This window comes from Microtus ochrogaster, unplaced genomic scaffold (assembly GCF_000317375.1).
Source record: "Microtus ochrogaster isolate Prairie Vole_2 unplaced genomic scaffold, MicOch1.0 UNK4, whole genome shotgun sequence".
In the NCBI taxonomy this organism is placed as follows: Eukaryota; Metazoa; Chordata; class Mammalia; order Rodentia; family Cricetidae; genus Microtus; species Microtus ochrogaster.
In genome coordinates this window covers 3,936,145-3,950,863 of record NW_004949102.1, presented here as the reverse complement: position 1 = coordinate 3,950,863, position 14,719 = coordinate 3,936,145, and the positions used below count along the sequence as shown (strand labels likewise).

Sequence of the window (14,719 nt, the reverse complement as noted above, 5' to 3'; positions counted from 1 at the left end):
CATTATTGACTTTTACTTCTAATTAGTAATGAAAGAGCCATTTAACTGAACTTAGCTCCCGGAAAACACTGATACTATGTATTTAATGCAATTGGTCATGTGACCTTTAAATTACATTTTAATATTTAGCTGAATTTAAGTTCAAATCATGAATGCTGTAAATACTTTTAAGGTAATAAGTAAATGTACTAAACTAATCTGAGAATTTAAAGTACTAATTTTCATAGAAAATATCTAGATAAATTATTCCTATATAAAACATTATTCCAAGAAATTTGAAACTCCAACTGTAGCCATCTAGAATATTTAATAGAGCACATATCAAACAATCATGCCTCAAGGGCTTATGATTAAAAACTGTCATTCCATGGTGTTCAAATTAGAATGACCATGGATTCAGAACTAAGATTCTGTCTTGATATCATTGTGGCAAATACTTCATGGAGCTTGCTGATTTGCACATGCATGGTGCTGGGAGAAGGTTCTGTTTTGGGATTGCGGTGTACTTCCCAGTTGGAAATAATATTGCAAGTCTGATTTCCTGCACTGTTCATTAGCCCTCATATTCTGCTATATATAACCCGACATTCATAATCTGAACATTGCATCCCCGAGTTCAGATTCAAGAGCTAGACTTTTCTTCCTTTGTGTAGGTAAATACAGAAGACCCATATGCTAATTGTCAGGCATCATCAGGCAGAACCTAAGTTGTGGAAAGATAAAAGCACAACATAGCAGACCTTGATGAAATGCAGCAGCAACAATATTTGACCTGTCACTGTTCATGTTATTTTAGACAAAAACAAAACAAAACAAAACCAAAAATCAATTATAGATAGAATGTAGGATTTTCTCAATGCTGCTCCTCAGTTCTATGTTTAGGAATTGGCATTTTTTGATTCACACAACATTTCGAAGATCTTGTGAGATTTTTCTAATATTACTTCAACATACATGGCAGATGAATGACTAGTCTCCTTAAAATTAGTCTCTTTGAAACTACAGGAAAAAAAAAACATTCCAGTTACTAAGGCAATATGAGCAAAGTTCATATAAACTCACACAAACTGCACAGGTCTGCACCAGGGCGTCTGTGTTTGTTGTGACTTCTAGTTTAGGGTTATCATGGTATTCCAGAGTGTGAAAAAGAGTAGATTGATTCCTGTGCCTTCTCTTGTGCTCTTTTCCTTCTGTCAGCTGTTCTTGTCCAACTTCAATGAGATGCTGTTTTTGTTTTATTTTAAAATTCATTTTGGAATAATTTTTTATATGAATGAGTGAATGAATGAATGAAAACAGCCACTAAGGTAATGGTTAATGACTGAGCTGTCATTTACACCTACTAGGAGAGGGAAAAGTATAGTTTGCTAATGGAGTAACACTGAGTATATCTCTCATTCCAGGGCAGACTTTATGTTCACTTGACCAACACATAATGGACTCCAGTCTTTTAGTGCTTTTATTTAAATACAGTTTGGTGTGGATTTTGCTTGTTTGATTTTCTTTTGGAGTGGTGTTTTATTTTGTCTTCTCTCTTTCAACATTTATTTGCCTTTTTCTTGCCTGTTTATTTTATTTTATTTTTTTTTTCCAAGACAGGGCTTCTCCCTATAGTTCCAGTTGTCTTGGAATTCATTTGTCTTTTCATTGAGAGAGAATTTAAAATTGAGTAGATTGGGAGAGGGAGAGGAACTGGAAGGACTTTAAGGAGGGGAAGAATATGATCAAAATATATTTAAATTTAAAAATTGCCTTCATTAATAAAATATAAAAAAGAAGAAAAAAACATCTAGTTACCAAGCAGATGTAGGAAAGAATTTTTCTCTTGCTCAAAGCCAGAAAACTCAAAAGACCAAAAAGAAGAGTTACAGATGTGTAGTTACAGGCCAGTTCTTTGTACATTCTGTTTATTCATCACTGTATACCAAGCATGAAATTCTTCTGAACCTACATAAACTCATACATAGCAAAATTGGTGTCTTGCCACTAGATCAGTTTGCTCTCCACCCAACATAACCATAAACATGCAGTATAACAATATAAAGTCAACGAGTTGTAAAAGATGTATGGACTGGATATTAACGAAAAGCAGGGGAATGTCTACTTGTGTGGAGCAGAACAGAAGAAGGAAAATTTCACAGAAAAACTAACGTTTATCTCATGAAGAAATCAAAGGATGCTTTTCAAATTCTTTCCTCATACAATGTGACTACCTCTGGGTATCACTCACCACTTCCTCTTCCCTACCATTTTGAATCTACTTGGTTCTTGGGTTTTAGACTGGATTCTTTCCTACTTCCAATCAGACCTTCCCCTGCTTCACTGAGTTTCCTAAGTCTAATGTTCTACTGTCTTCTGGGTTATACTTGTGACATTTTCCTTTCATATTTTCTACTATAGCTGAGAGTTAGAATTTCATTATAAATATTTATTGTTCGAATTGCCTTGCACATGACTAAGCCTTTATAGTCTTATTTCTTGGCAATTTTGATTCATACTTTCTTGAACTAAGTCATAATTTGCTTTTTAAAATCATTTGTTCTTCTGTGCCACCCTTTTCATTGAAGACCACCACTATTCATTCTTGTTCTTCCATTCCATCTTTATTCATCCAACAAATATTGACCAAAGGTATTTAGGGATTAGTTATCACAGCAGGATGTAGACTGTAATGGTAGATAAGTGGTTCATAGTGTCCTGAAGAAAATACAATTTAGAAAAAATGTTTAAGTATGGCTCATAATTGCTGTGCAAAGCCCACTAAGAATAAGGAGGATTTTTAAACAGAAGACTTAGTGTCCCTTCCCAGACCTATTGAACCATAATCTTTAGTAAGGAAGAATGTGTACTTTAAGTAAGTCTTTTAAATGATTCCCAGGTTATAACCTATAATCTTAAAAGCACATTCCTTTATATAAATTACAACCAATCAAATAAGTATATAATTGCATGCCATTAAAATGCTATGTAAGAATATTATAAGTACTAAGGTAGCTTGATCCATAATGGCTATCCATTACCTTGGTGAGGCACAGATCAGGGTTATACATGGCTGTGGAGGTCAGTGATGGCTCAAATTTAAGATGTGGGAGTGACTTTCCATAACTGAATTTCAGGTCAGAAATCTAAAAGTCATGTTGATTCCTTTCTTGCCTTCACTTCTTTCTTCACTTCACTTCATCTATTTTTGTTGTTTTTAGTGCATTTCAAGTCTGTACTGCCGGGCAGTGGTGGTGCACGCCTTTAATCCCAGCACTCAGGAGGCAGAGGCAGGAGGATCTTTGTGAGTTCGAGGCCAGCCTAGTCTATAAGAGCTAGTTCCAGGACAGGCACCAAAAACTACAGAGAAACCCTGTCTCGAAAATCCAATAAATAAATAAATAAATAAATAAATAAAAAAATAAAGTCTGTACTTCCATCTTTATTACTATGTTGATGTGAAACACAGCTCTTATGCCAGAGGGGAAAAAAGAGTTAAATCTGAGCCAAATATGTGTGATCAATTGACTTAACGTGTGCAGGGGTCTTACTTCACTCTTTTGTATGTAAGTGCCCAAGAATCTTAATATTTTCAAAAAAGTAAATTACCCACACATGTATGAATGTATTTCTAAATTATTCTTCTATTCTACTATTTTGATTATTTATATATCAGTATCATAATACTTTGGATAAATTTTAAAATCGGTTTTGTGGGCTAACGGGATTGCTGAATGGTTAGGAACACTTGCCGCCCTTTCGAGAGCCTGCAAACTCGGGTCCCAGTGCTTATGTGGTAGCTCACAACCACCTGTGACTCTAGGCAAAGAGGATGGATGCCCTCTCCTGTCCTCTGCCTGAAGCAGGCATGCACATGTTGCACACGTATATATGCAGGCAGAATACATAAAAAATCACTGCTTTAAAAGACGTGTGAGTACCAACTTTCTTCTTCATTTTCAAAATAATTTTGCCTTTTCTTGATCCCTTAACATGAAATTTTGGATCCACGGTTAAATTTCTACAAGCGATCTACCTGAGATTTTGACAAACATTGTGTTTAATCCTTAGATACATTTGCGTTATCATCTTAGCAATAGTAGGCGTTGTTGTCTATGAACATTTTAATTGGTTAAATTTTATTTGGTTTAGTTTTAGTAATTTTATAGGTTTAGTGAATAAATATCATACTGCTTTAGCTAAGCTTATTTTTAAGCATTTTTATTTTAATGCTACAATAAACAAAATCAATTTCATTTTCATTTTATATTGTCATTTAAAATAAATTGTTTTGCATTCTTTAAAAATATTATTCATTTTTATTTTAAGTGCTTTGGCTGTATGTATGTCCGTTCAGCATGTATGTGTAATGCCCACAGAGTCTAGAAAAGGATATCACGTTCTCTGGAGCTAGAGTTACGGATATTTATGAATGACCATGTGAGTTCTAGGAATGAAATTCATGTCCTCTGTAAGAGCAGCAAGTGCTCTTACTGTTGAGCCATGTTTTCATAGCCTCCCTCTGTTTTTTGTTTTGTTCTGTTGCATTTTAAATGTTGTTTAAGTTTGAAATATTACGCAAAAATGACCGTTTGTTCTATAGTACCTTCTTCAATGTCTTTCTTCATATATTTAAATGTTTTATTGTTGCATAATTTGACCTTTGAAAGTTTATCTCCATATAGGTTTTTTTTTTTTTTTGACAGGGTTTCTCTGTGGTTTTGGAGCCTGTCCTGGAACTAGCTCTCGTAGACCAGGCTGGTCTCGAACTCACAGAGATCCTCCTGCTTCTGCCTCCTGAGTGCTGGGATTAAAGGCGTGCGCCACCACCGCCCGGCTCCATATAGTTTTGAGGCTATTGAGGAAGTGTGTATATGGTCTTCTTCTCAGCATGCTTGCTATTGGTTTGCAGAAAGGCTGATTGTTTTTATCCTGCCACTTTTGCTGAATGTATTGATCATTTCTCTGCAAATAATAATTTGATTTGTTTTCCTATTTCTATTCCTTTAAGTGCCTTCTCTTGTATTACTGATCTAGTAAGGGCTTATAAACACAAATAAATAAATGAAAGGTAATAGTAGATAACCCTTTCTTAATTTTGATTTTAATAGGGTTGCTTTAGGGTTTTAATCAGTTTAAAATGACGTTGGCTATGGTTCTGGCATATAGCCCTTATTAGATTGAGGTCTAATTTTTTCCTGTGTTATTACTTAGTACTTTTTCATATTATATTGATTTTGTCAAAGAGTTGGAAGATTGCTTAAACTATGGGTATAATAATACATCATTGGGAGTTGGTTAAACACTATATCCTTTTACCAGAATTATGTTATTAGCTTTTTTTCCCCTAGTGACAATAACCTATCAAGTCATAGGTTCTTGGCCTGACAATGGTGACAATAAAGGGTTTCATTATTATATTAGACTTAAATTCAAACAGAAAGTGGTCAGTTATTCATATGATCTTCATGCCACTATTGCACCGGTGGGTATGTCTTTCCAGGCCAGCTGTTATCCTTGTTTGTTTGTTTGAAACACAATCTCACTCTTTGTCCAAGGTAGCTTAATGAAGGCTAACTCTGTACCCAAACTAGCTTGATACTCTTGCAAATCTGCCTACTTCAGACTCCCAAATTTTGAGATTGCAGTTATGAGCTGCTATGCCTTGATATTTTCAATAAGCTTGTAATTCAATTGGTCATTTACAAAAAAGATTTTTTCATTGGTTTATTTCACATAATACTTCAGAAAAAATCCTTTTTAACTGAAAATGACAGTGTAGTGCCTATTGCAACCCTAATTTTTGTGAACAAGTCTTACATCCTTTGAAACAAGTGGAAGTGTGTTGTGAGTTAAGTATCAGCAGTGTAGTTATAGATGACAATATTTTTCCATTAATTGTGAAGTTTAATGTTCCTAAGACTTTTTGCTGACTTCAATTTCTATTTTGAATTAGGCTACCTTAAATCTCTAGAAGCCTTAGACAAATTGCAATTTAAGTTCATAGTAATTACCATTAAATGTAATATTCAAGTGTCCTTTATTATGAATCCATTATGGTCTAAAATCAGTATTTCAGTCACAAAATAGAATATTTCATTTTTCAATATTTTTGAAAAAGTTCTGACTCCATGCTTTTAGTTCAAAGTTTCCATCTGTCTCAAAGAAACCCTCCAAGTAAATAAATATCCCTTTAAAGTCATTAAAACGTAATGGAAAATTAAAGGGGCTGTAAAAAGGTTAGTTTTACTTCATGGGAAGCAGGCAGGCTGGCTCTGGAAGTTTTCTGTGATGATGACTCATGAAGTATCACCACCTTTCTCAAGATGATGTGTGAATTAAAGACATGTAAATCGTGTACTCCACCTTGGGTAGATTCAGATATTCCCAGCAAGTGCAGAGTTTAGGGACCAGGGACTACAATTCCAGACCTCAACAGAGAAGATTTAAGGAAGGAAAGAAATCTTAAGTCATTTTCCGTAAGAAAGGCTAATTACCTGGTCCTCAAAAACATAGGAGGGTAAGGCTGACATTGCACACTTGGTGATTAGGGTATGTGAATACTGTTACCTGGTTTACCTTTTCTTTGCAGTACTTTGAAATTAGCCCTCTATTTGTCACATCTCTGTGTGGGACCCTTTTTGTTCTCCCTTCTGTATCTTCATTGGCAATAATTTCATTGCTTTCAACCACCTTTAAGATTGCAAGTGTTCAATAATAAACATTTTCTTTAAGTCTTTTATTCAACGTATGCGTGTCAGTGTATGCCTATCATGTAAATATTGTTATTTACATAAGCAAACGAGAAGTCAGAATAACTGCTTGTATCATTTCTTTTCAAAATTAACATATTGTCTTCTGAATTATCCCGACTATCTTAGAAAGACGCGAATCATTGTTTATACACTTCTGTGTCTTAATTTAATGTTTGAATGGTTTTGACTTTTAGATTTGTGATTAGCTCTAAAATATCTTTCTATGGGGATGGTTTTGTTTTGTTTTATTGTGGTTTTTTTTTGCTTTGTTTTGTTTTTATCCTTATTATTTAATTCATAAGGCTTCCATATTAAAACTGTTTGGGCCAATAAATCTTTCTTTGATATCATAGTGGTCAGCCTTGAAGAGGTAAGTAGAAAGTAATGACACTCATCTAGTTGACGATCCAAGTGATTGATTGGATCCAATCATTTAACAGTTTTATAAAGTCAATATCAGGGAAAGAAATGAGACTCTTATTATGGTAAACTGTATTTGTCCTGTCACCATTCTGTGATTTATTACAAACCTGTGGCTAGGATTAGGATATTATAAATGAGGAAATATAAAAGTCTCATTAATTTTTTATACCCACAGGTGGAAGACATGCAGTGGGCTAATAGAGAACACACACACCCAGCATCTGTCTGCAGCCTGCCATGCAAGCCGGGGGAGAGGAAGAAAACCGTGAAAGGGGTCCCTTGCTGCTGGCACTGTGAACGCTGTGAGGGCTATAACTACCAGGCAGATGAACTCTCCTGTGAACTCTGCCCGTTGGATCAGAGACCCAACATCAACCGCACAGGCTGTCAGAGGATCCCCATCATCAAGTTGGAGTGGCATTCTCCCTGGGCGGTGGTACCTGTGTTCATAGCAATATTGGGAATCATTGCCACCACCTTTGTGATTGTGACATTTGTCCGCTATAACGACACACCTATCGTGAGAGCTTCTGGGCGGGAACTTAGTTATGTGCTCCTGACAGGGATTTTTCTCTGTTACTCAATCACCTTTTTGATGATTGCGGCTCCCGACACAGTCATATGCTCCTTCCGGCGGATTTTCCTGGGACTTGGGATGTGTTTCAGCTATGCAGCACTTTTGACCAAAACAAACCGTATCCACCGAATATTTGAGCAGGGGAAGAAATCGGTCACAGCACCTAAGTTTATCAGTCCGGCATCCCAGCTGGTGATCACCTTCAGCCTCATCTCCGTGCAGCTCCTTGGAGTGTTTGTGTGGTTTGTTGTGGATCCTCCCCACACCATCATTGACTATGGAGAACAGCGGACACTAGATCCAGAGAATGCCAGGGGAGTGCTCAAGTGTGACATTTCCGATCTGTCACTCATTTGTTCGCTGGGGTACAGTATCCTCCTGATGGTCACTTGTACTGTTTATGCCATTAAAACCAGAGGAGTCCCAGAGACATTCAATGAAGCCAAACCTATTGGATTTACCATGTACACCACTTGCATCATTTGGTTAGCTTTCATCCCCATCTTTTTTGGTACAGCCCAGTCAGCAGAGAAGGTAAGTCCCAGGAAATTCTTCTGACAGCCCTTTTCCAGGATGTACTGAAATTAACTTCGTTTAGAATTATTTTTCTTACTTTTAGTTCATTTATATTCTTTCAAGTTGCTTCAGTCTGTGGTGTGTGTGTGTGTGTGTGTGTGTGTGTGTGTATGTGTGTGTGTGTGTATATGTGTGTGTGTGTGTGTGTGTGTGTGTGTGAAGACTACATTGCTTTGAGTATGTATGGCTTACAAATGACTTTTTACCTGCCCCCCCCCCCAAGTACATTGTATTCTCTTTAGCAGGGTTGAAGATTGACAGACTTTGTATCATTTTCTGGGCCTCTTTTCCCATCCCTGTTATCTACAATGTCACTGTTCTTTTCCAAATGTTAATTAAAAGACAGAGGCAAAAAGGGCAGATGGGCTCACAGGGGTGAGCTGTCCCTGAGAGATCCACGGCAAAGCAAATGACATCTTTTCTGTTTTGTGGAAACTCTGGGAAAAAGCCGTTCCTTGACAGTTATGATTGCAATCACAGAGGCAGAATTTATAGTAACACAACCAAAACCAAAACATACTGTGATGTGCTAATACGTTCCTAACCGCTTACCACATCTCCCCGGCTCCTATTCTTGTTCATGTTACATTTACAAACGATCATGGTGGTGGATAATTACAATAAGAGTGGACAATTACATAAAGTTGTTTGAATTTGTAGGCAAAAATCAATGACTCTCTTCAAGTAATTTCCTTTGTCATTAATCTTCAGTCCACATTTTCCCATATAAAACACTGATTAGTAGAGAAAGTCTTCATATGAGATGTGGTATTTGTTGGTCTAGATGCATGCAGCTCTACACATGAGGAAGAGGACCAAAGTTAACCTGAGTTCCCAGATTTGGGAGGTTGGATGAAGAAATTTGTAGCACTCCAGGAGATGTTAGATTGCTATAGTGATAACCCTTCAGCCTTAATGTGTATGTAAGAAAGATCTCTCAAAGAGAGGATTTCAACATCTGCCCACCCTCCATCATTAGACATCATCTATCTCGTGGGAGATTAGAGTGCTGGGATTGTTAAGATACAAGTGAGGTTCTGCATAACTTAAAATCTCAACCTAGTCAGATGGAAAGTCTTCCACAAGGGGATGGCGAGCTCATTAGAACGACCACTCAGCGCTCACTGGATCAATGGGGCCTACAACTTTGCTTGATCAGAAAAAAAGAACTTTACTAAATTTTGATGACTAGCATAAACTTGCCATGAATTAGTGACCCCCCCAGCACTACCCTGGCAGCCTGGCTTTGCGGGGGCCACGGACATTCAGTATGGGATCAAACATGGAGAGGGGAGTTAAAAGTAAGACAGTCAGGAGCTAGGCCCTTAGTAATGAAAAGATGTATTTTAGTATATAAGCATGGAAACGTATTAGAATTTAAACCTATAAATCTAACTTGTGAAAGATATGCAAGCCGGAAAATAACTGTCTCCAAGTTTAATGTTTAATAGAATTATTGGTTTAGTCATGGCAAATAGCATTTTTTCAGAGTTTGAAAATGCTCAAATAAATACATTTCTAGTAATGACAGTGTTAGCAATTGTTATATTGAGTGTTGGAACCTCTTCTTGGCTACTCCTTTACCTACAGAGGCCATCACAACATGTTTCCTGTGCTTCTGATGACCCACAAGTATCTGAGAAGAGGCTATAGTCTGTGTATTCTAGCTTGCTATTCTTCCTCTTCTCTTACATTTTAAACTATAGAACTGTTATTTTTCATACAGTAACTTCTACACATGGAAAGGTTAAAACAATTGTGACTATGTTTGAGGTATTTTTTTTGAGAATTCATTGCTTTAGAATTAGAAGAGATAAAATCATCATCTTGTATCAAGGTATTGGATAAAACAGTATTTCAAATTTGAATTCTCAGTGGATTTATAAAGTTATTAAAGTATTTTCTCACAGGGAGGAGCTTATGAAGTTTTGCCACAACAAAGGAGTTATTGTCAGTTGACAGCACTGGGTGATGGGAAGTCATTCTTCTTCAGGGATCTGGCATTGATAGAGGATGCCCATGCTCCAGTGGGTAACCCCCCACAAACATTCATATATGGGTAGCATTAATTGGACTTAGTGGGCTTTTTGTTTTGTTTTCTTTTGCTTTGTATTTTTTAAGAAGAGGATATGAATTGGAAGGGACTTTTATTGGATGGTGGACCTGGGGAAGAACCGGAGGGATAAATGACAGCATGGATATTATCCTATTTCACTGAACACATACATACAACTCCTAAAGAATAAATTTTTTCTAAATAAAATATTTTCTCCCCAAACAATAAGTTTATAGATTGTAGCTGTCTTCCAAAAAGCGAACAATTGAGATAAAGATTTGAACATGAAATGAACACAGAAACCTGCCAGGCATTGAGGCTGCCCACTGTGATGCTGAGCCTTTGAGAGGTGTATATCTATGTTAAAATCTGGAAGTTATATTTACTTTTGTGAGTGTACAAATCCTTGCCTTCAGAGACTTGGTTGAATGTGGTTATCCAATTTCATTTTTTTTTTTCATTCTTACCTTTGTGGAGTAAAGGCATGTTTTAGAAACAAATTGTAAAACAAATAAAAAATATGCTAACTGGAATTTATTTTGTATTTATGATGTGATTAAATGGGAGACAGTCTGCAGAACTCAATAATAAGTAATAACTGTTGGGATTTTCAGAATGTTATAGAGATGTATCATTTAGTCTCTGTGTTGTAGAATTTTGGCTGCCACTATAGCAAGAGCTATTGGATCATAAATAGTCTTTGCCACTGAAGTACTTTATATAATAGAATTATGTGCTATCCTAAAACTTACCTTAAAATTTATTGTCTGCTTTTCTTTCAAAGTATCTTTGTTATTCAAGATGATAGATAAAATGCTTCATAGTATTTTTAACATGGTTAAAGCTATTGGAGTAGATATTAAAAATGAACTAGACATTTCTGTCTCTAAAAGAAGTCTTTAAATAAGTTTATTAACTTGGCAGGAAAGAAGAGCTGATCACTCCTCCATTTTCATTTATAATGCTCGGCCAATTAGCCCAGGTTATCAACTTGAAGCATTTACAACAGCCAGGCGACACACACATCCATTAATTCAGCAGATCCTTATTGAACATTGTGTCTGGCATTGGGCTAATTATTGAACCCATGTCAGTCTTCCACTCTGAGTGTCCTTGTAAGGATCAGCTTGGCTCTCAGCCCATGCCTTCCTGTTGCCTGCCAGCACCAGCAAGAGGCCAGGCTCAAGGGCAGGAAGGATGGTGAGAGGTCAGATTGGAGATGAGAAAGCAAATAGCTATGCATCCTCTAACTCGACATTAGTGACGCAGAATTTGTACCATGGAAAACAGCAGTGCACATTTTCTCCCTGTGCGCATATCACCATGCCATTGAGAGTAGTGTCTACTGCAGGAAAGTTGTTGAGCCATGCAGGTCCCTCTGAAATTGCAAGAAGCAAAAAACAGAAGGAAAGAGAGTCGAATAATCTACAAAGATGGTTTGGAAAACATTCCTATGTAACCAAGTTATCAGTTATACAAAGAACAGTCAGTACAGAACCACAAAGATTGATAGCTCTTGACGTGTGTCGTGCCTGTTTTCAGCAGCAAACACCATTTAACTTGTCCACCTGTTTTCTCTTTAGATTTATAATTATGTAACTTGCTCATACTTCTGAAATCTGCTAAATATTGGAAGAAATTTACTTTCCCTTTCTTTTGGGGAAGCAGTATAAAGAAAATATAGAATTACTGAGGTACCCTGTAGTTATACCCAAAGTCACATAACTGTGCTGAAAAGACAAAAATATATTTAAAATCATTAACCTAATCGTGTAGAAAATAATCATTATTGGTAGTTACAGCCTCAAAGGGTGGCAGAAATCTCTTAAAGACATTTTATCTTTCCTAATTGGGCCCATAAAATTCAGTTAACCAAATATTCGTTGTGACACTATCAAACTCCGAGTAGTAAAATGTTCCAACTAGATCGATGGGATAGAACAAAAACAAACAAAAAGCAATATCAGAACAGAAAGACATAAAGCTGACAGATGTCTTAGTATTTCTATTGTTATCATGAAACACCATGACCAAAAGCAAGCTGCGGAGGAAATGGGGGATGGTTATTTAACCTACTTTTCCACACAATAGTTCATCATCAAGTAAAGTCAGGACAAGAAATCAAACAGGGTAGGAAACTGGAGGCAAGAGCTGATGCAGCAGCCATGGCGGGGTGCTGCTTACTGGCTTGCTCACCATGGATTGCTCAGCCTGCTTCCTTTTGGAACCCAGGACCACCACTCCAGAGAATGCACCACCCACAATGGGCTGGGCCCTCTGTCTTCAGTCTCTAATTAAGAAAATGCCTTACAGGCTTGCCTACAGCCCAGTCTTAAGGAGTTAATTTCTTTTTTTTTTCATTTATACATTTATTCCTCTGTTGTAGACTCTAAGCTTTGTCTTTCATAACAATAAATTATTCTTTAATCAGAATATTGTATTCCCAGTCCTGTGATGCATTTTTTTATTGAGAAAAGGAAAAAAAAAGTTTCCCCCTCCTCCCAGCCTCCCATTTCCCTCCCCCTCCTCCCACCCTTCTCCCCCTCCCCCCACTCCTCTCCCCCTCCCTCTCCAGTCCAAAGAGCAGTCAGGGTTCCCTGCCCTGTGGAAAGTCCAAGAGTTAATTTCTTAACCGAGTTTCCTCCTCTCAGATAACCTTAGCTTTTGTCAAGTTGACATAAAACTATCTAGCAATGTTAGCAAAACAAGCAAAAAACAAACTACCCCTCCACAACTCTGCCAAACCACTACATCTGAACCAGCTTTGCCCCCTTGCCATGTAGAGCATATACCCCATAACTCAAGTCAGAGACTTAGAATCATCTTCAACCCCACCTTTCTAGTAGCTCTGCTGTATTGTTTGCTTGTCTTGACTTCAAATGCCACCCCATCTAAAAACTTGTAGACCATAGAACCTGTCTATTAGATATGTACCTGAATGAATACATTCCCAGATAAAGTCCTGTATATGATACATTCTCAGTAAATGCCCTTTAAATCAGTGGGTGTCATATCTTATACAGTAATATACAATATAGTACAATATAATAATTTTGTTTATAATAATATAATATACAATATAATAAATTTGTTTGCTTAGGATTTTTTAGGTTAGTGCTTAATTCGAGTCTTTTATATACCTCTCCTGTGCTAAACATTAAACCCTTTGTTGGAATTTTTGCTATTTAAATGATTGGCCATATTTATCTCTCAAAATCATGTGTTACTTTCACTTATTTTAAGGTAGGGCTACTAAATACTTAAAGCAAAGGGCAAAAATATATAATAGTTGTGCTTCTTCCTATGTAAAATTCACAAGAAAAGAAGAAATTCTGTAGTGGTCTGCTGCTTTGGGCATTTCACCTCTTCCTTTTTTCCTTGTGCTTTCTGTATATCTGCCTGTGATACACAATATATCACAAAATAAAAACAATGCAGGGGTAAGGAAATAAAGGAAATATGGAGCTGCAGTTATTGTAAGGAAGTGCACAGCTCCAGAGAATCAGTGATGGGAATTAATTTCTGGATCCTCTGGGTAAGCCGAGGATATATAAGCAAGAGGCCATACTCCCACTGTTGGGAGTAAATTTCCCTAAGACTACAAGTCAACTGTTGAGCTGTATAAAACAATCACCCTCTGATTTTGGTCCTTCTTATTCTCAACTGAGAGTACACTTGATTTTATATATTCTGAGAAAGAATATGAAGATGATTTACTTTTCTAAAACATGATTTTGTCTCATCATTATCTTTCGAACCAATAGATACCTTATCCTAATTTTTCAGTTACACAATTTGTGAGTCATTATAAGTGTTTAACACACAGTAAGCAGTGAATCCGTGCTGGGCATCATCACCAGTAAGGTGTCATCCATGAAGACAGGGAGCTTATTTGGTTTTGCTCACCACTGCATTCTAAGCGTATGGATGATAACAAGCCTAAAATAGTACTAAAATATTTGTTTAATGACTAAAGTATCAAAGTAAATGCAAGTCATGGATCTCACTTGATTTAGGCAGACAGCTAATCTCAATTTCTCTAGCCATTATTATCTACAGTGTAAGTGTTTTATCAAACATGGCATGTGCTTGTGACTATATGTGTGTAAATATATCAGTGAAAGAGGAGTATGAGGAGACAAAAAATCTGTAGCATGAGAAAGGGGATATTTCTGAGGCAATGTGTAACTGGATTCAAATATTTAGCAGAAAAAAAAATATGGAGGAAAGCCCAGGAAGCAGTTGCCAAAAATCTTTTTGCTGCAATTGAAAATGTGAACAGCTTTAAAAGGGGGTTATGAGACAGATCTCTCTGACTAGTAATAAAATACCTGCCCTAAGGAATAGTCCACA

At 36.7% G+C, this 14,719-nt stretch overlaps 1 protein-coding gene across 4 annotated transcripts in view; it reads left to right on the top strand.

The window, feature by feature from the left end:
- The window catches only part of Grm8 (glutamate metabotropic receptor 8), an 839,480-nt gene that overhangs the window by 733,087 nt on the left and 91,674 nt on the right, over nucleotides 1-14,719 (top strand). For all 4 annotated transcript variants that reach the window (XM_026788600.1, XM_026788601.1, XM_026788602.1 and 1 more), the window contains exon 9: nucleotides 7,333-8,268. In XM_026788600.1, coding sequence (XP_026644401.1) covers nucleotides 7,333-8,268 — 936 coding nt within the window. The remainder of the gene's footprint in view (nucleotides 1-7,332; nucleotides 8,269-14,719) is intronic.